We start from the raw sequence: 20747 nt of genomic DNA, 5'->3' as shown, positions 1-20747 counted from the left end.
GCGCCACTGTCCCAGAAAGAGCTGAGGAGAGTCCCAGATGAGGGCTCACTCAGCAGCCGCGGAGCAGAAGTCAGGGGGGGTTGCAGTGATGCGCCCGTGAGCTCTGCCGGCAGCCAGCTGTGCCTGAGTGACCGAGCCCCAGGCCGAGAGGCCGGGGGCACCCCACCTCCGAAGTGGCCCGAGCGAGCCCCAGGCTCCAGGCCCCGATATGCGGCCGCCAAGGAGTGAGCCGGTGTGTACTTGGACGCCCATCCCCGGACACAAAGAACCACCAACGCACCGATGTCTGAGGGAGTCCGCCACTGGCAGGGGAAGTGGTGGTGGGGGGAGATAGGCCTCCAAACCTTGGAGGGCCTGAGATGTCCCCAGAGAGGTGGCGTCTGATACCCAACCTGACATATAGACACAGACATACAGGCACACACAGATACAAACATCCATTCCCACCCTCATGCTCTCATATGCAATTACTCAACACTCAACCAACGTAGAGACAGACATAGAGAGACACTGTACACACGATCACACTCCCCAAGCGTACTCTAAGAACCGGGTCTAAGTACCCTTGCCCCTGGAGGGGGGAACTGCACCCAGACCCAGGTGGTGTTACCCTTTTCCCTGCGGTGGGGAGAAGCAGACCGCCCCGACTCCGCAGCAGCAGGGAGGCCCCACACTCCAGACCCCAGTCGGACGGCCAACTCCCCCGCTCCAGCAGGCCGCAGACAACAGGGGTGAGAGAAGACTCCAAACCTCCCTCCACCTGCTCATATGTAGTGTTGATGCATGTGTGTTCTAAGGTGCATTTATTGATTTTCTCCTTTTCTGTTCAGAGTCACTCATCTTCTGCTCAGTCTAAAGTCAAGAATGTCTCTCTGTCCTCTGTTGTCTTTATTCTGTTTTCTTCTGTCCAGATGTCAAACTCCTTTAATTTCATAGACCTTCATCTCTGTTTGCTGATCAAACTCTTCCTCAGATTCTTACGTTGCTCCTTTTAGTTTTTAACTGGCTGCTGTTTGCTGAGAAAAACTTTCTAAATCTGTTGGGTTTAAGTCAACCCTGCTGGTAAACAGAACCTGTTACTGGAAGCAACCACACAGACACCATTGTACATTTTACTTGCAGGGGGAGCATTGGAGAGCACTGCTGTGACTGTCCAAGCAACTCCAACTCCTCTGTGTCCGCTTCACTCTTTTATTGACAGCAGAGGTTACACATAATTCAGTTAAATACATGACAGTTTTAAGGCAAGCATGTGTGTGTGAGCAATGTATACGCCTGTGTGTGTGTGCGCGCGCGCGTGTGTGTGTGTGTGTGTGCGTGTGTGTGTTTCCAGCTATACCATACATAGACATGCGACCTTTCAATGAACTTAAACCGTGTGTATGAGGTATGCAGAAAAGCAGAAACAAGCACCTTGCTAAACAATAAAAACAGGAACTTGTAATAAGTCATGTCTCAAACAAACATTTAAAGGTGTGAAGACTTGCACTTTAGAAGAAACAGAACATGGTGCTTTCCTAATGTATAACATAGCTCATCTCTGGACTAAGCTGCACTCTTAATAAAGAAAGCACATTTTGTCAGCACAGACACAGATAAAGGAAATAGTAGAAGGTTGAAAATAAATCCTCTGACTGTCTGACTTCTTCATAATTATAGCCATATTAGGATAGATAAAGGCAATGATTATATATCTATATATTTTAGCACAAATGACAATATAAAAAATATCAATGCCAACAGAATCTGCCTCTGTTTAGTTTTTCTGTTCATTTGTCCAGACTGACACTTCTTTTGCTCTAAGAAATAAGAACACAATGATCGGGACGGTGTAAGCTACAACCCTATAATCACTTTCTGTCACCGACCTCTCAGCTAAACCTGTGTAGAGTCATCCAATAATAACAACTGGGGTTGCCACGATTCGTTGACTAGTCACGATCAGGTCAACTAGTGTTCAACACAAAAACAAGAAGAAGCCGTCTCCAGTATCGTAGCTGTGTCCAAATTCAGGGGCTGCATCCTTTGCAGGCCGTATTTGTAGGTCGATAACGTTACAGCAACGCAACGAAGACTGTCCAACCTCAAAGACTCCTCCAAATGTGTCCTTTTCCTTAGATTCGAAGGATGGGTCGGGTGTATTCTTTGTGGCCCGATCTAACCCAGAATTCATAGCTCAGCCAATTCTAGTTTCCAACAATGGCGGCAGCTACTTTGTTTTAATATTACTCTTTCTTGGTCACAAAATAAATGTTTAAGATATTTTCAGTCGAGAATGTAGCTGTGTAAACTTCAAATATCTGCTCGATTTATCAGGACATTACATATTTGCAAAAGTGCTCCGACGTCTTCGGAGACGTCTGTCACCCTCCAGCTCCTTAGCTGACTGGGAGGTCGAGACTCACGTTTTCAAAACCCCCGCAGTCTTTCACTACTCAGGTTAAACATGACGTATACAGTAAGTCACTTACATAACTTACAAATGTTGTAAAACAAGTGTTTTATGGAAGCCCATTTCCGCCAAAACAAAGACTGTTGAACGTGGTGGGAAAGGGTCGACATCTATTGTAGATGAGCTGGTTTTCATTGAGCCTGATCCTTTGCCTCCCTGTGCTCCTGCTCTCAGGGCAGCTGCGGTCCAGCCATCCCATGCACTTAGTTCCTCGGGTGAGGGGGGCTAGGGCCCAGTTGATCCCTGCTCCTGTTCCCAGGCCGGCTGAAGCTCTGCTAGTCCCTGCACCCGTACCTGTTCCTCGGGTGTGGACAGCAGCTGCCCAGCCGTCGCCGGTGCCTGTTCTGGTTCCCAGGGTGAGGCTAGCCAGGACACAGCCTACCTCTGCACCCGTACCTACACCCTGCGGGTGGGAGCGGCTAGTTCCCAGCATGCCCCTGCACCTGTATCTGACCCTGCTGGAGCCTCAGGTGGGCCCATCCAGCAGTTTTCTTCAGGCTCCGTAGGCTCAGAAAAGCTAGCTCAGCCATCTGCTCATCCAGCACCTCACGCACCATTTTAAGATGGCGAAAGATGTATAGGTTCAGAGATGGTCTTTCCCTTTTCACGTAAATGGCCTCCTTGACTCCGCGCTCAAACCAGCGTTCCTCCCTGTCCAGGATGTGTACATCCTCATCATTGAAAGAGTGTCCACTGGCCTGTAGGTGTAAATAGACTGCAGAGTCCCGGCCTGTTGAGGTAGCTCTTCTGTGTTGTGCCATCCGCTTCGCCAGAGGTTGTTTGGTTTCCCCGATGTGTAAATCCTGGCAATCTGGTGTTTAGAAAAAATGTGTCTCAACTGTTCCGATACTCCTAACACATATGGGATCACTACAGGTTTTCGCTTGGGCAGCGGTTGTCCTTCTCTCTCCTCCTCCATTCCCCAACTCTCTGTGAATGGTACTCATGGCCATTGATCAGTGGTCTTTGATCAGTGGTTGTTGATCAATGGTCATAAGAATTTGCATGATTAAGGAATTGACCTCCCAGCCCATTGTTCCTTCAGTGGGCTGGTTTCAGTCATTATGCAAATGTACTGTTTATAAGATTTGGGGAAACCTGCAGTCAGCTGAGACTCAAGAAGTCACTTGGATGAGTGACGAAACGTTTCTCCCACAAAACGCTACGTTCAGATGAACTTTTGGAGATTTACTTTCCTGGATGATTGAGAATGCATCAAGACGGTCATTGTTTGTATGAATGAGCATATCATTTCTTATACAATACACAGGTCACAACACTGATATCACAAATATGCTGTTGTAATTTTTATGTTTGTCTGAAACGGGTCTCTGTTGTAAATGAGACATTGAGTATCAGTTACTGTACTGCAGGTGACGGCAATTCAGCACTAAGAGACACTTTTCTTATAAATTTGCCACTTTAATGTCGAAAAATGTTCCCTTCTTGTTTTCCTCATAAAAATGATGAATAAAATTTTTTTTACTGGAATAACCGACACACAGATGAAACAGTATTACTATTACTTATATGATTTGCCATGATAAAAGCATTTGTAATGCACAAACCTGCCCAAAAGCATTTGTCCACATTGTGTCAGCATCTCTAAAATGAGTTGAGATACGTGAAAATGTCTGAGGCCACATTTGAACTTTGGGTCTTTATTGGAAAATAAGCAAATTATCACAAAGTCACTGAGTCTTTTTCTGCAGCCATGAAAGTTTAAATGGTTTCTTTTCAGTCCTTCAGGCTCAGAGCTGATTCATGAGGAGCCAAACTGACTGTAATGCTGATTGGTCCAAAATGATTACATTCTAATTAAAGTTTAGCTAAAAAAAACTATAATAAGTCAGCTGGTACTTCATTAACACAAGTTTTCAAAACTAAGGCTGAGACAAAGAGGCCTACTACACCTGCTGCATGGCCTTTTATTACCCAAGCACTTCCCACTAACACTCCCACTATTCCCAGCACTGCTGAACCTCTGAGGGACCTCAGAAATCCCAAACACTACATTATGTTGTTGATTCTTTACTTTGTTGTTGTTTGTTTGTGTATATAAAGGCTTACAAGCTAATCTATAAACCCATACCTGCTATACTATACTATGTTGAGGGGGTGTAAAATCATCTGTGACTAACATTCACACACATTCATACTCCAATGGATGCATCTGACAGCAACGTGCGGTTACTATCTTGCTCAAGGATATTTGGCATGCAGACTAGAGCAGACAGTGATCGACCATCGACCTTCCAATTAGTAGATGACCTGCTCTGCACCTCACAGATCAACGTCACACAGGTGTTGGTGAGACGTTGGGTCGTTGCTGTGGCACAGAGACCCTCAGAAACAGGGTTGGTAACTCATTTTCCTGAGCGGCCACATGAGAAGCATGAACTGTTGTAAAAGCCGCACAAATAAGCTGAACTCATTTCTGCTAAAACTTAATTTGATCTTTTTATAAACTGTCGCTTCACAGTTTACTGTTATTGCACTGGACTGTTTTAGGCAGCACTGCCAACACGTGTCCAAATACACAGTGTATAGTCAAACTCAACAACTTGAAAACTTGATGAGATGTTGAGCATCAAACGCGGGACTCTGAATGTTCATAATAAAGGTGACTCTATTTACAGAAGTGACACCAGGTGCTTTATACCATGGTGAAGGGAAAGGGAGCTCCAGGGAAGCCAGGGAAGGGAAACGCATCCAAATCAGAAACACGACAAACGAAGCAAGAGAGAACCATGGTTACAGTAACTAAGGTAAATACAACAATCCAGCAAAGCCTACAGCTCAGCTCAGCACCACCCAGGTGGAGAGGACAGCAGGAGAGAGAGAGAGAGAGGAACAACAACAGCACTGACAGGAAGTCAGAGAGGACTGGAGGACCATGACATCTGTTTCTGCATTAAATTTAAAGACATTAAGATCAAACCGCAAAAATGACAATGCAGAATAGCTACAGTGCCGATATGTGTGTGAAGGGTTGTTGGTGGTTACTGTCTGTTCTGCCACAGGTTTATTTTTAATCTACTGAACGGCCTCATTTTCGTCTCGGCCACATGCATAAGAGGAAATGCAGCCTGTGGTTTGAGACAACAGTTTTGTGTGTAGCAGTGTCTTATTTTAAGCCATCAGTATCCAGCAAACATAAGGTCCTAAAGCACACTGCACTTTATTGTCCTCTTCATACCCTGATGAGGAAAATACTTTATAATATTTACATGTCAGTAAGATGTAAAGGTTTAATGATTGAGACCATGAACATATGCAGAAAGTGTTTAGACTCTGACCTGTAGATCAGACTGTGACAGGAAGGATCACTTCTCAAAATGATGGAAAATATTGTGTAAACATTGTTATTTGTATAACTGCAAGTTCACACAGAGCTGCAGTCTTATCTGCACCATCTCTGCACTGAAACAAACCTCAATGATCTTTTGTTGTTTTCTTCATTAGCCGGCAGAGTTAAAATGAGGAAGAACATTTACTATAGAAACTGTGCTTTAACTGCTACATTAACTAAAGTAAAATAAAAAAAAATTACACATCTTTACTGTAACAGTGTCAGAGCTGACAGGTGGGGAGGTCCAGACTAGGAAGAAGAAATTAGAAGAAGGAAAGAGATTTAAAAAAAAAGAAAAAAGAGGAAACGACACAGAAAACAAACAGCACCTGAAAGAGAGCAGAAGGAAGACGGAGGCCTGAGGACAGGGCCCAGAGCTGTGATCACATGCACATAATATACAAGGACAAACCACCATCCACATCAACCCACTGCTCTAAAACACTTCAAAAACTCTGGTGTGAATGTGGTGTCGTCTTATTCTTGTTATCAAACCTCAGTAAGTGTAAAGAGGAACTGGAAGCTTGGTCCAGTTATAAGTGAACAGTTCAATAGTGGTTTGTTGCAATGCTTTGTGCATTTTCTCAGCATGATTTAACCTGGTCTTCGGAGGTTAAAGTTACTATGGCAACATGAGTAAAAATAAAGGTAAAAGTCTTTCAGGAATAACTATGATAAGATCCGTCTACAGTCATGTTGTAGGTAATACACCACAGTATCTTCTGATCTATTAGTCTACACATGACTGCATCATTTGGACAGATTAACATTTGTGGAATCACACAGTGTTTAAGTCTCAGTTATTTATTTATGTTGACTGGAAAGTGTAAGTTGAAACTTTTGTGACCTCAATAGAGATTTTGTGATGACCCACAGGTAAGTCTCTGTGTTCCTGTGATCAGTTATCTGTAACTCAGTTTTCTTCATTTGTTACCATCGAGGCCTGAAACTATCAGCTTCATAATAAAGGTCACCTTTGTTTGGTACTCTGAGTCCTGCTTTGCATGGGTGGCTGTAGCTCAGGCAGTAGAGCTGAACATCTACTGATCAGAGGGTTGCTGGTTCAATTCCTGGCTTCCCCTAGTCTGCTTATCACATTGGGCAAGATACTAACCCCAAATTGCTCTCCGAGGCATCCATCGGAGTATGAATATGTGTGTGAATGTTCGTCAGAAAGCACCAAGAAAAATGTGCTGGTGTGAATGGGTGAATGCACGAGTTGTGTGAAGTGCTCAGAAGAGTAGAAAAAGTGCTGTATAAGAACCATTTAGCATGTGGGTCTGCTTTTTGAACTGACTCTGAACACAATCACATGATCTGTGTTGGTAACATGTGGTGTTCAACACAAACATCATTATTACAGTGTTTCAATCATTGTTTCACATCATCAGTTTGTTTTATTTTATTGTGTTTACATGTAGTCAGAGGCTGAGGTCAGTGTGCATCTGCACATACATGTCAAAGCAAGACAAAGAACAGTCTGCAGAATAAATGAGTTCCTGCTTTACTTTGAAATGACAACAGATAATAAATATAACTTTGAATTTATCTATGAATTTAATTGTTCTTTAGTTGGTGAAACATAAAGGTCTTTAGTCTCACTTCAGCCACACACTGAGTCATTTCCTGTGTTTGGGTCTCCACAAAACTTAAAACCAGAATTTAACCACAAGGTGGAAACTTTCACAGGTCTGAGGTCAAAGAAGCCTTTTTCACTATATTACTGCATGATGATGTTTCAGCTGAGAGTCGAATAAAATAAAAACATTTTAATGCAGCCTAAAGTAAGAATTTAATTTAAAACAATCAAAAGGAGAATTTTTTTTTTTTAAAAAGGCTTTTGTGAAAATACAGGCACCAAAGTAGAAAAGCTGTTTTGGTATATTCACTCTCAGTGACTCCCAGTCTGCAGAAACCTGCCAGGAGACAAATATTAGTGGATATTGCACCCAAAAAATACCCCAAAAGGGCAAAACATACTTACATGAAGCAACACAACAACTTTGTATATTATAGAGAAAGGAAACAACACAACACAAGAAACAAGCTTCTATGTTTGCAGTGGACAGGAAATATAAACATATCAACCAACTGCTGCGGTCAAAGCTACAGGAGCTGTTTGAGTTTTGTGTGCAAGGGCAGGAAGCACAGAGAGACCAATCAGGAAAAGCTGTAGAAAAACTCTTGTTGTATCTATATTAAACACAACTTCTCTTTATCTGCAAACTAAAACTGTTTGATTATCTGAGGATCAGAGTGCAGCAGGCTGGATGTGACGATGGGGCACTCTTTGCTCTGCATGATGGGCTTTTTCTGTAAGTACACGTCTGACATTGTTTGAACGGCAGCGATTAATGAAAATGTTTCTGATCTGTGAGAATTACAGTGAGTCACTGCTTTAACCTGTTTACCTGAGAGCTGGAACAAAGCAGACTTGTGATTCTTTAAGTGTTTAAATGTTTGATACGCTGCTGCTTTTTGCATCACTTATAGTTACACGCTGTGTTACAACAGTTTGGATTTTTATGTTTATTTTATTGTATTGTGAAACAGATTACTGGTTATTACTGTTCATCTTTAATAAAGTCTTAATTTATTTTTGTTTTGATTTTAATCGTTGTATAATGTCTGATGAGGTTTTATTCATTATTTTAGTGCTCAGTACTGTCATCTGTGGAAATGCTGAAGGTAAGAAATGATTATTTTCTTCCTGTTCATATATGTAGCTGTTATCTCCTATAATGCGCTCAATAATATCCTCCCTGTGTTTACATGTTATCTTCTGCACAGACTCAATGCTTCTATTCAGCCTGTGCAGTTAAACATAAATGGCTTCAGTAAGCGCTCCATGTGGAGACTGTGGCGTTCTTCAGAGCTTTTACTGATGTACCATTTGTACCACTTTCAGTCTGTAAAACTGTAACAACAAAACAGAGCAGGTACATTTAATCTCAGTGTAGATGCACAAATGTCACATGACCAATGCAAGATCATAACATCAACAATAAATGGACAAAGCCTGTCAAGTGACGTAAATACAAATACCACATGCTGACATGTTTTATGCTAACAGGCAAAACAAAGCACTAACAGTTAGCTTACAGTAGTAATGTAACAAACTTCACAGACCCACAGAGCACTAATATGTAGAAACAATCCATCATCTCCCCAAACTTACACTTTATCCCATCTCAAGAGCAGCAGATGCAGAACTATCACAGACACGGAGCTCTAGCCATTATTACTCGGCACTTCCTCCATTTAACCACTAGATGGCGGACTTTGACATGAGCGGACCAGGAAGAAGCGGATGAATAAATGTGACCCGTCATATAACAAAGTTGAAACAAACTATATTTCAGGAATAACCTGAGGGACAAAATATTGTATATGATACAGCTCACACTCCACTGCATTTATTGGTTAAAATACTAAAATGATCATATCAAGAGTGCAACCATGTGAGCAGATGTTTCACTCAGCCGATACACAAACTTTACATTTACTAGAGTTTGTTTCCTTGAAACTGACTGATTTCCTTTTCATGAGTATTTATCTGTCCATCCTCACAGATCACAGTTATGATTCACAAGATGCTGATGAACTGGAGGATCAATCTAATTCATTACAGCACAGCGTGATGAGGGTAAATGCAGGTAACTCTAATCTGAAAACAGACTCAACCACAGATCAGCCAGTTAAAGTCCTGCCTGAAGACTTTAATCAGTCTTATTATGAGTTTTTACTCTCAGTTATTTATAGTGTCATGGTGTGCTGCCTGCCTCAGTGTCCTCTTGAAAAACTTAACTGTTTCTCATTCCCAGTCCTGTTTAAATAGTCCTGCTGTGTCTTGTCAGTCTTTGTCAGAGCATCTGTGAACACTCACGTGTGTTCATCTCTTAGTTGTTTCTATTGACAGTTTATTTATTTCTAGTTTTACGTTTTGATTCTTTGTATGTTTCCATTTTTAAACTATTTAGATATTAAAGTTCAGTTTTATTTAAGTTATTTTGCTTCCTGCATTTGAGTTCACACCTCTGCACTCCACTCATTGTTACAGAGACACATATTTACAAGTGTGTGGACTCTACTGGAAGAATGGACACAAAATACTTTTTCTCTAATTTGGTGTTTCTATGATAGTAGCTTAGTTTGGAGATTTTACTGTAGCAAAGTCATGTGTATATATATTAACCCTCGTGTGCATTTTATTATCTCTGTGTGTGTGATCAGGTTTATAAATAAGTCAACACATCTGTGTGCACAGATATTATCAGCTGGAAAGTCTTAAAGTTTTGCATGAAGCACTTAAAATACAGACATGTGGTCAAGTTTCAGCTCACCTGCTCTCTTTGTTGTCTGTTTTATTACTTGTGACCTTTGCTGCACTTCTGCTGTGACAGATCCACAGATGAGTGTGGAAGGTTTTCTGTAATCGAGGGTTCATTAACCCTGAGCTCAGACTCACAGGCTCAGGGTTTCTGTCACACTCAGAACAAACCACCAGGTGGCGTATTACTCAGCCAGGCTCACCTGCTCTTCACCTTGTATTTGAGTCTCAGTTACAGTAGGAAATAAAACTGCAGCTGGAACATCTGTGTGGCAGATGTGGTGGGTTTCTCCTTCTTCCACTAAAAGGGCCACAACAATAGACTCATATTTTTCTAACTTATAGAAGTTAAAATCAAGGCCACTCTGACAGCAGACAGCACAACCACACCAGCAGGGGGCAGTGTGACACAGTGTGACCTGTGATGTGAATTACTCTGTTCAGAAAAACCTCATCTGAAAATGAGATCATCTCTTTTAGCTCTAAGAGTGCAATCTCTGTCTCTGATGGAGGCATCTACACCTGCAGAGGAAGGAGAAGAAACACGAATTTAGTCACAACTAAAAGCGATTCAGTCGTCATTCAGGAAACTGATGAGTTTAAAAAAAATTTGATAGTTGAAAAAGGTCTTCTCCAAATTGTAATGGAAATCAGTATTCAGTAATCACCAGTACTTAAAGCACTAAATCTGTCAAATTATTAATTATTAGGCTCAGTACATCGTTTCACCTTTGTTCAGTCTTCAGATCACTTACAGACACAGAGGAGTTCATGGTGCTGTTTTGTCTTTTTAGAGTGATTTTAAAAAACAGTTTGTGCTCCTTTCCTGGTTACTGAACCTTTACTCTTATTTTTCTTTGCCAGTCTAGTTTTGACTTTGGTGCCACATAAAAACTTTGTATTTCACATTTTATGAACAGTTTATGAGAGCAGAGCAGCCTCCAGCTTTGAATCCATCACTGGAGGTTTAACAGCATTGTTAGGAAACAACAGCTAACTGATGACTCATTGATTATATGTTTATAAATGTATAAATATGGAAATGTAAAGATGTCGAAATAAGTAAACTGTTGAATATAAAGATCCGTTAATTACCTCATTTAATTTATTTCTTTAAAAGAAAGAACTTTTTGATTTTCAAGTCCAATTATCAGTGTGCTAATGATATATTTTTGTTTGAACAGCTCTGCCTAAGCCCACTTTGACACTGCAGCCATCCTGGACTCAGATATACAGCGGTGAGACAGTCACTGTCACATGTGACATTCAGGGAGGTGAAGGAGCTCAGTGGACGTATGAATGGAGTCCAGCCAAGTTAAACACACCTCCAACATCCAATGAATACAGAACCATCACAGTTACTGAGTCTGACAGTGGAGGATACAGCTGCCGGGGCAGAAGAGGCTCCTCCTGGACAGAGTGGAGTGATGTCATCACACTGAATGTAAAACGTAAGTTGGAGATATTTCACTCACACTATGTGTTTTAATTTATATTCCAGAATGTTTCATTAAAAAAGATAAAAAAAAAATGTCTGAAGGCTTTTTTGTTTATTATCAAAAGTAGCAAAAAAAAAGGTTTTGATGTACTTATAGAAATAAACAGTTATCACTCAAAATTAAACATCTGAAGAATGAAAAAGATTTTGTTAGTATGAAGAAAAAATTAAATACAAATGTAATTTTCCCAGTTTCTTCACCTCAGTAGCTTCACATGTGCAGCTACTGAGATCAGTTAGTTCCTTTGTTTTTAGCATTTTTGAAGTTAATTCATTGAAGTTTCAGGTTTGACTGTAATTTGGCCTCATTTTATCAGAGACTGGTTTGCTACATTAGCCTTTCTCATTAGAGGTTACGCTTAGATTGATTCCACTAACTGATGTTCATGACATGAATTTATTTATTAATTTTAAATGCATCACAAATAATGGTTTTGTTAGAACCTAATTTCTTAAAGACCTGCTTCATAAGGTTTTTATAAGTTATTCATTTTGCTGTTTCCTGCCACACGTTTACATTTATGCTTATTTTACAAAGTCTCAGTATGAAGACACTGCTAAAAAATTAATTTATATCAAATGTTGTAGAAAACAAATGGAGACAAATCTACTACTGTGTAGACTAGAAGGGGCTCAGTCTTATTTATGCTTCCTCTTGGACATATAATTGACATAATTATAATGACACACATACGCAGTACTTGCACTTAGACCATGTGACCTATGATGATTTCTCTTAATGACTGTCTGTGTGAGGTTCAAACTAAATGTCAGCTAATGTCCTCCAGCTAAACTCAGACAAAACTGTAACGCTGTCATTGAATCTCCTTGGCTGAACACATGCTGCCACCAGTTGATCTCTGCTGGAAGATTTCAAGACAGCAACAACAACAACAACAAAAATTCAGAAGTAAAGAAAAATAAATTTTTGTCTCCTTATCACAAGACAAAAGCAGTCATGTGTTTATCTTTTTAGGAAATAATTCAAAAAGAATAAAAAATGTTTTATCATTTTAAGACAAAGACACTATTTACATGTCTTATGTCCTCACACCTGGATTCAGAGGAACCACAGAGACCACGTTAATATTGCAAACCATGCTAATCCTAAAAATATAACATTGTGCAGACATGGATAAATATTATGATTAAATATACTGTTTTATTTTTCATTTCTTTTTAAATTTTGCACAAGACTCATGACATGTGTACAAACTATTTATTACATTTTTATATTTTTAATGATTGAAATTTAAATTCTTCTCTATAAAATGGTGCAGAAGACATTTTTACTGCTTAAAGGTTTGTAATTATGCTATTAAATAGTGGCAAATATAACCTAAATAATTATTTGGATATACATTTTTAAACAAAGCAAAGCCAATTAAAACATGTCTCTGTGCTGAGACCTGGTGGAACTAAAAAGGTTTTAATTCTTTCAGCTGACTGAAAGCTCTCACCACCTGCAACAGTCACAGGCAGCTTCCTGCAGGAAACCGGTTACAGCAGAGGTCTTGCATCTGTTTTAAAAAACCCTTTAATATGCCAACACCTCACTGCTGATATTTATGGCAGCTCTGAACTATAATTATTTATGGTGGATCTGTCTCCTCCTGTGCTTGTTTATCATCCCCTCAAGTTAAACAAGGATTTTATTTCCACCCTTTTCTTTGGAATCACATAAAGATTTGACTGCATTCTAACTCTTGGGGATTTTAATGTTAGCTGCCCATCAAACTTCTATAAAACACCCTTCCAACAGATGACATTAAAAAAAGTTTTACAGTCTATTTAAAAGTTTTGCTAGACTGACTTGACGACATAAAATCATGGTTGGCAATAAATTTTTTAAATATGTAAACGATCAAAAAACAGATTGCATTATTTGAACCTTCTGAACCTCGTTTTGTTAAGTCTAACCTTGTTCCTCTGAAAAAGTTCAGAACTCTCTTTGAAAAAAATCTGCAGGTGATCTTTGATGACAGTTTCTCATTTGAGAAATAAATAAATTCAGTTGTAAAAGCCAGACTCTGCCTCCAGAAGGCCTTTGCAAAAATGATGGACGTTTTGTCATCTGCTCACTTTGAGAAAGTAATTCATGCATTTATTTCATCCATTCTTGTGTAATATGCTTTATTTTGGTAGCAGTCAGGCTATAATGATTATTTAATTGTTTGTTTTAAAGTCTCTGAATGGATTCACTCCCTCGTAGCTCTCTGATCTTTTAAATAAACAAACTCCAAACAGAACTCTAAGGTCAGCTGAAAAGTTGCTTCTATTTGTTCCTAGAAGCAGACTAAAACACTGTTATGAAAAGGCTGTGTGCAGGCAGGAGTGGTGATATGAAGGACCCAAAATGCAGACGCACAGAAACGAAACATGAACTCAATTACAGCTTTAATGCTGAACTCCAAAAAAGTAACAAAACTGAGACTCCAACATAAACTTAACACAGACAGCAGAATAAAGGTAGATCATGACACAGACACAGAGAAACACAGGGCTTAAATACACAGAGGGAGCAATCAGGGAATGGGTAACAGCAGGGAAACACAGCTGGGGCAAATCAGGCCTAACGAAACAGGGGAAGCAAAACCAGATACATTAACATAAGACATGGTCCTTCAAAGTAAAACAGGAAACATAACACAGACTGAACTTAAAGACACAGACTTGCAGGCAGGCACTGCAACAGAGGGAACAGAGACGTAAACCATAAGACAGAACTCTAACAAAGAAACCAAAGACTAGAAATGATAAATAATATAATGAACTCAAAACTCTGGGTCAACAACCCAGGCATCCTAACAAACACAGGCTAAGACTAAGACTGGGCTTTTGTGATTGTTTTGCCTGAACTTTGGCACAGTCTGCCCTTCAAATTACTCTTTGATTACCAAATAAATAGTGTAAAAAAATACAATTCCCAAGGGGCCTCCCTCAACTAGACACATGTAACATAAAATACTCAGCTCCTCCTTCAGATATCAGTGGGCTGGTTCAATTTCACATTCAGAGTATTATGTAAGTTGGACACAGTTCACTCATTTTAATTTATACTACACATATACTACAACACTGCAGGTTTTGTTTTTCATTTTGTATCAAAAGTAGCATAAAACAGTTTTTAATTTAATTATAACAACATACAGTTGTAAGAAAAAACATATTCAGTACATTTGTTGAAAAACTAAATTCAGATTTCAGATATCCCAGTTTACTCAGTTTATTCAGCTCAGTTTCTTTTCATCACTGCAGCTCAGTGTCATGATGCAGATCTTTAGTTTTAGCATTTTTATTTTTTCTAATTCCTCAAAGTTTCCATTTGACTACAATTTGGTCTCGTTTTAGGAGAGACTGCTGTGCTACGTTAGCCTTTCTCTAACTGTTGGTATGTTTACTCATAGCAACAGTTTTTTGATTTGTTCATCTTGTAATTCCCAAATTAAATATCGTGAATTTATGGAAAAAGAAAGAATTTTTTTTTTTTCTGAATTAAGATTATTTGGATATATTGGATGTTTAACAGCATTGTTTGCAAACAACAACTAACTTACAGCTCATAGGTTACATGTTCATAAATGTATAAATAAGTAAATGAAAATATGTAGAAATAAGTAAACAGTCAAATATAAAGATCAGTAAATTACCTGGTTTAATTTATTTAATAAAAATAAAAAGTTCTATTGTTGATTTTCAAGTCAAATTATCATTCTGCTAATGATATCTGTTTATTTGAACAGCTCCTCCTAAGCCCACTGTGTTCCTGCAACCATCCAAGACTCAGTTAAACAGCGGTGTGATATACAGCGGTGAGACAGTCACTGTCACATGTGAGATTCAGGGAGGTGAAGGAGCTCAGTGGACGTATGAATGGAGACCAGTCAAGTTAAACACACCTCCAACATCCAATGAATACAGAATCAGCAGAGCTACTGAGTCTGACAGTGGAGGATACAGCTGCCGGGGCAGAAGAGGCTCTTCCTGGACAGAGTGGAGTGACGTCATCACAATGACTATATTATGTAAGCATATCGAGCCACCCAATCTAACCAAAGATTCCTATCTCCGAAACCTGTGGCACGCTCTATCAACTCTTGAGGTTTTAACCTAGTATAATCAGTAGCAACAAACCATTTCTCTTCTGGGTCCTTGTATGTAACTGTCTCTAAGGGATCCATTTTCTCTGTGAGATTCAGTGCAGAATCATTCCCCAACGGTTTAGACCTGGGATTAAATAAATTCACCCGAATTAACCCGAATGGATCTGTCCCTACTTTATCTACCCCTACTACTAGATAAAATGCACCTCCATCAAACCCAGATTCAGGGAGTTCACTCCACGGTCCTAGGGAAAGAGTAATAGGGTTATTTGTAACAGAATAATCTCTCTGAATAGCTATTCCTTCAAGGGCCGGTGGCACTGTTGGCTGCCATCCTACTCCTGTCCATGCGACCACATCCTGCCAAGAACACCACTGATCCGTTACATAAGTGTAGATGTCACTATCCCATGAGGGGCCCCACACCGACTTAGGGTAACACATCATTGGATGATAACAAACCCACACATTATATGTTCTCCAGCTATTACCATCACCCGAGCATTTAATTACCTCACACAAATCGAATGTGAACGCCGTCGTGGACCCATTAACATACCCAAACTCGACTCCGCCACTAGCTTTGAGACACCCATCATCCCCACCTGAACCAACCGCACGCTTGACTTTTTTCGACGACTTGATCGGTTTGGACTCTGGAGCGGATAGACCTCTGCGTCTGGGCAATTCACCTGTCTGCCAAAAAACAAACAAACACGTTATAACACTTATTAACCCCAACATCCCCATTATTTTCCAATTCTCCCACAATTTCATGATGCTCCCAGGCTCGTTTTACTTTTACTCTAAGCTACGTAATAAGAATATAAAGTTATAAGTATAAAAGTATGTGATTTACGTATAAAACTATTAAAATTCCTTTAAACTATCAATTACTTCAGACTAGAGCCCTAGCCTATTTAGGAGCCTAGAATGAATTAATACTTGACGTGTGACACTCCTCTTCTTTCTTCGCCTCCACTCAGGTTAGACTACTGGGGAGGACCGGTGCACCGGGGGAGAGGATTATTCTGCCTCTATGTTCCCCCTGTGTTAGTTGGGGTGGAGCTTAGCTCCAGCAAGCTCTCGTCCGCGACTGCACACTGAGACCAATGGAACCAGGTCTCCCCTTTCCACTTCAGACGGACCGCACTGGTGGTTCGGGCAGTTACTTCGAAGGGTCCGGTCCACCTCGGGTCTCTCCACTTTCGCTTAATGACCTTCAGCCACACCGCCTTGGCATCGGGGATGGACCTGTCCTCCGCTTTCACCCCTTCTCCAACCTGTTGTGTGAAACTAGACACAAGAGCTTTTAATTCTTTCCAACATTCAATATGTTTTCTGTTACTTTTTATACTTTCTTCCGCCGGAACTGTTGTCCAAGGACCTGGAAACTGTCGTCCTGTCAACAGCTCATATGGTGTGAAACCTGTGGATTGATTAACACAACATCTTATTATCATCAATGCAATTGGCAGGGCTGCTACCCAATTTAGCCTCGTGTGAGCAGAAATTTTAGCGATTTTATTCTTCAGGTTTAGATTCATTCTTTCTACCTTTCCCTGCGACTGGGGGTGATATACAGTGCCAAATCTATGTTGCAACCCCAGCTTCTGTTCTACCTCTGCCAAATCTTTGTTTTTGAAATGAGTCCCATTGTCTGACCTAATTCTCTTAGGAAAACCATGTCGGGGGATGTAATGATTGATTAAACACTTAATCACACTTTTTGCATCCTCTCTCTTGGTTGGCCATGCCTCAGGCCATCCCGTCAGAGCATCTACACTTACCAGTAGATATCGAACTCCTCCTGGCCCTGGATCTATCATGTCAGTGAAGTCGATCACAATCTCTTCCCCTGGTCTTTCTGGAATGGGGAACTTACCTGCCTCTGGTTTAATTACTGGCTTCGGATTGTGCCTCCCACAGATCAGACACGTCCTGGCCTTCTCCTTGATCATATCCTTCAAAAAGGGATGCCACCAATGGCACAGATGTCTCCCCATCTGGGCGACACCTACATGTCCAAGCCCGTGCGCTTCGGCAATCTTCTGTTTTGCCAGGTTGGCTGTCAACACTGGCCGTCCGTCAGGTCCTCGCCAGAGACCTCCTTCTTCCCAGGCTCCTCGACTCTTCCAGACCCCCTTCTCTTCCGGGGCGGCCTCCTCTTGGGCCTTCCTGGCTTCCTCTAGCATGTTGACTCCTAGTTCTTCCTCCACAGTTATTTGTACCATCTGCCGTAATGCTTTATAACCCGCTGCCTCTTTTGCAGCTCGATCGGCTTCCTGATTTCCTCTGGCCATCAGGCCGGTCCCTGAGGAGTGGCCTTTGCATTTTATGATGCTCACCTCCTCTGGATCTCCCAAGGCCTGCTCAAGTTCCTCCATTTCCTTTTTGTGGCAGATTGGTGCATTATCTGCTGTCCTGAATCCTGCTCTTCTCCATTGGGCCAGCTCCACATGAGCTGCTCCAAAGGCATAAGCTGAGTCCGTGTAAATGTTGACTCTTTTTCCTTTTGCAAGTCTCAAAGCTCGACTTAGAGCAATTACTTCTGCTCTTTGGGCTGACTGCTGCCCTTCAAGTCTTCCAGCCTCTTTCACTTCAAATGCAGCCCCTTTCCTGCAAACTACCGCGTAGCCTGCTTTTAATCCTTCCTCATCTCTGTAGCAGCATCCATCCGTGAACCAATCTTCAGCTCCCGTCAGAGGTTCTGCTTTCAAGTCTTCTCTTATCTTCTCGTCGACTTCAGCTCTCTTTGCGCAGTCATGAGGTTCTCCTCCTGACCCCATTAAATCTGCCATGTTGATTCCTTCATGTGTGAAGGTCAAGTTGGGAGCGTCTAAAACTTTACACACTCTCTGTTGTGTGAGAGGTGTCATGGTGAAGGCTTGTGAGTTAACATATGCCACCACACTGTGGGTGGTCAGCACCTTCAACGGATGGTCCCTCACTATATGTGCTGTCTTTTGTATAATTTTTGACACCCCAATGGCATGCTGTGTGCATCTCGGGTGCCTTGTCTCTAATGGATTCAGTCTGATGCTGACGTACATAAGTACATCTCTTCCTCCCCCTTTTTTCTGAAACAACACCCCATTAACTATCCCGTGTGTTTCTGAAACATCAAGATAGAAGGGTTCGTCATAATTAGGGATAGCAAGATCAGCCGATCTTGACAAGTCCTGTTTCAATGCGATAAACGCCGACTCAGTGGCCGATGTCCATGGCAGTTCAGCCTTAAGGTTTCTGACACCTGCCGTTTTTACCAAATCCCTCAAAAGGGCTGTTTTCCCTGCATAATTTGGAATGAAGTGACGGCTGTATCCTGTTAAACCTAAGAATGAGAGCAACTCCTTAACCGTACGTGGTTTTGGATGTGTCAAAATCTGATCGCGATGGGTGTTTAGCAAACCCACTGATTTGTGAGCAATGACACGGCCCAGAAATGTTACTTCTGGTCGGACCAACTGCAACTTTTCTTTACTGACTTTGAAACCGCACTCAGCGAGTCTCTTCAGTATGGTAAGTGAGGCTGCCGTACATGCCGAAGCAGACGGAGCCGCAATGAGCAAATCATCAACATATTGCACCAGTGAACACCCCTCTGGTAGGTGGCATGGTGATAGAGCTTCTTTCAACACTTGGTTGAAAATGCCAGGGGAGAGCGCAAACCCTTGTGGCAACCGTGTGTATCTGTACTGTTGCCCCCTATATGTGAATGAAAAAATGTCCCTCAGAGACTCATGCAATGGGAGACAGAAAAATGCATTCGCTAGATCAATACATGTAAACCACTTCTGTTCTGGTGTTAATGCCGTCAATGCTGTGTATGGATTTGGGACTGGCACCGTGTCAGTACGTAAAATGGCATTGATGGCTCTTAAGTCATGTGCCATCCTGTACTTTCCTGTCCCGTGCTTCTCTACTGGCAAAATAGGAGTGTTCCAGTAGGATTGAGAGGGCTCAAGCACCCCTACTTGCAATAGCCCTTCAATGGTTTCTGCAATTCCCTCCTCAGCTTCTCTCTTTTGCCTGTACTGCGGTTTCCAAATTGGCGTTTCCGACTTCAGCTGGAACAAAACAGGCGAACAAGTTGCCTGGCCCACATCCGTAGGCCCTGCTGACCATAAGGTGTCAGGAAGAGTCGCAAGTGCGGCAACTGCATCCGCATGGTCTATTCTTTCTCTCCCATGGATTCTTGAGATTTGTTCATGCTCCAACATCACTGTGTCCTCTGATTGACAAGTGATACGGTAAATTTTGCATTTTGGCGAGTACCAAACGTCTGGAATCTGAGTAGCTTGCCAGCCAGGTTCCTCGAGGGCTCTCTTGACCATTGTTCCCAGCTCCTTCGCCCGATGACTCTCATGGACCGCCAATGTTATGTGGGGCACTGAATCAGGTCCCATTTTGAACCAAGGCCGTTGTTCGTCGGTTAATTTTACTGCTGCCGCGACGCCTTCCGGACCGACATAGATGTTCTGAGAACACACATTCCAAGTCTGACCTTCAAGGTCAGACTGGAACAGGTCCCTGTAAATTTCATCATCATTTCTATCATAATAGAGGGTAACATGGAACGGATCCCTGGGGAGAGAGAAGACCGCCAAGGCCATAATCCAAGGTTTCCACAACTGATATTGTCTTAGTATGCCTTCTTCCACCACACGACCCCAATAGATGTCAGCGGTCGTTTGTTCACAGTCTTTCAGCAAGTACTGGTTCTTTGAAAATGTCCCCAGGCACGGAAACTCTTTTCCTCCTGGAAGTGTAACTGTTAGTCCATCAGCTGAACACATGATAGTGGCCCCCAATTTAATGAGCAGATCCCTGCCCATCAAGTTCACAGGCACATGGGGGAAACAAAATAGTGTGATTTAATGTCTGTTTTCCCAGCAACGTCAGGGCTGGATCTGGTTGTTCTGAGCAGGCATCGGAAAAAAGCGAAAAAAACCACAAAAAAAGACCACATGATTGGAAAGTGTGGGTACTGAGTGGTTTTGTTTTAAGTG

At 41.5% G+C, this 20747-nt stretch overlaps 1 protein-coding gene across 1 annotated transcript; it reads left to right on the top strand.

Moving 5' to 3' along the window:
• The first annotated feature begins 8020 nt into the window (after positions 1-8020).
• Positions 8021-16344, top strand: LOC120741991 (low affinity immunoglobulin gamma Fc region receptor III-like). Its single transcript, XM_040045134.1, has 6 exons — positions 8021-8119; positions 8460-8492; positions 9377-9460; positions 11319-11585; positions 15376-15657; positions 16220-16344. Exons 1-6 carry the CDS (start codon positions 8083-8085, stop codon positions 16342-16344), a joined length of 828 nt encoding a protein of 275 aa, XP_039901068.1. The 5' UTR covers positions 8021-8082.
• The last annotated feature ends 4403 nt before the right edge of the window (positions 16345-20747 follow it).

The sequence above is a fragment of the Simochromis diagramma genome, unplaced genomic scaffold, assembly GCF_900408965.1.
Source record: "Simochromis diagramma unplaced genomic scaffold, fSimDia1.1 OVJJ01000590.1, whole genome shotgun sequence".
NCBI classification, from domain to species: domain Eukaryota; kingdom Metazoa; phylum Chordata; class Actinopteri; order Cichliformes; family Cichlidae; genus Simochromis; species Simochromis diagramma.
The sequence above is the reverse complement of the archived record's forward strand: the minus strand, read 5'-3'. Positions and strand labels throughout refer to the sequence as shown.

Coding starts and splice junctions, on each gene's coding strand:
- LOC120741991 (XM_040045134.1), top strand. CDS start 8,083: ATGGGGCACTCTTTGCTCTGCATGATGGGCTTTTTCT. Junction 8,120..8,459: donor CTGCATGATGGGCTTTTTCT/GTAAGTACACGT, acceptor TCATTATTTTAG/TGCTCAGTACTGTCATCTGT. Junction 8,493..9,376: donor CATCTGTGGAAATGCTGAAG/GTAAGAAATGAT, acceptor CCATCCTCACAG/ATCACAGTTATGATTCACAA.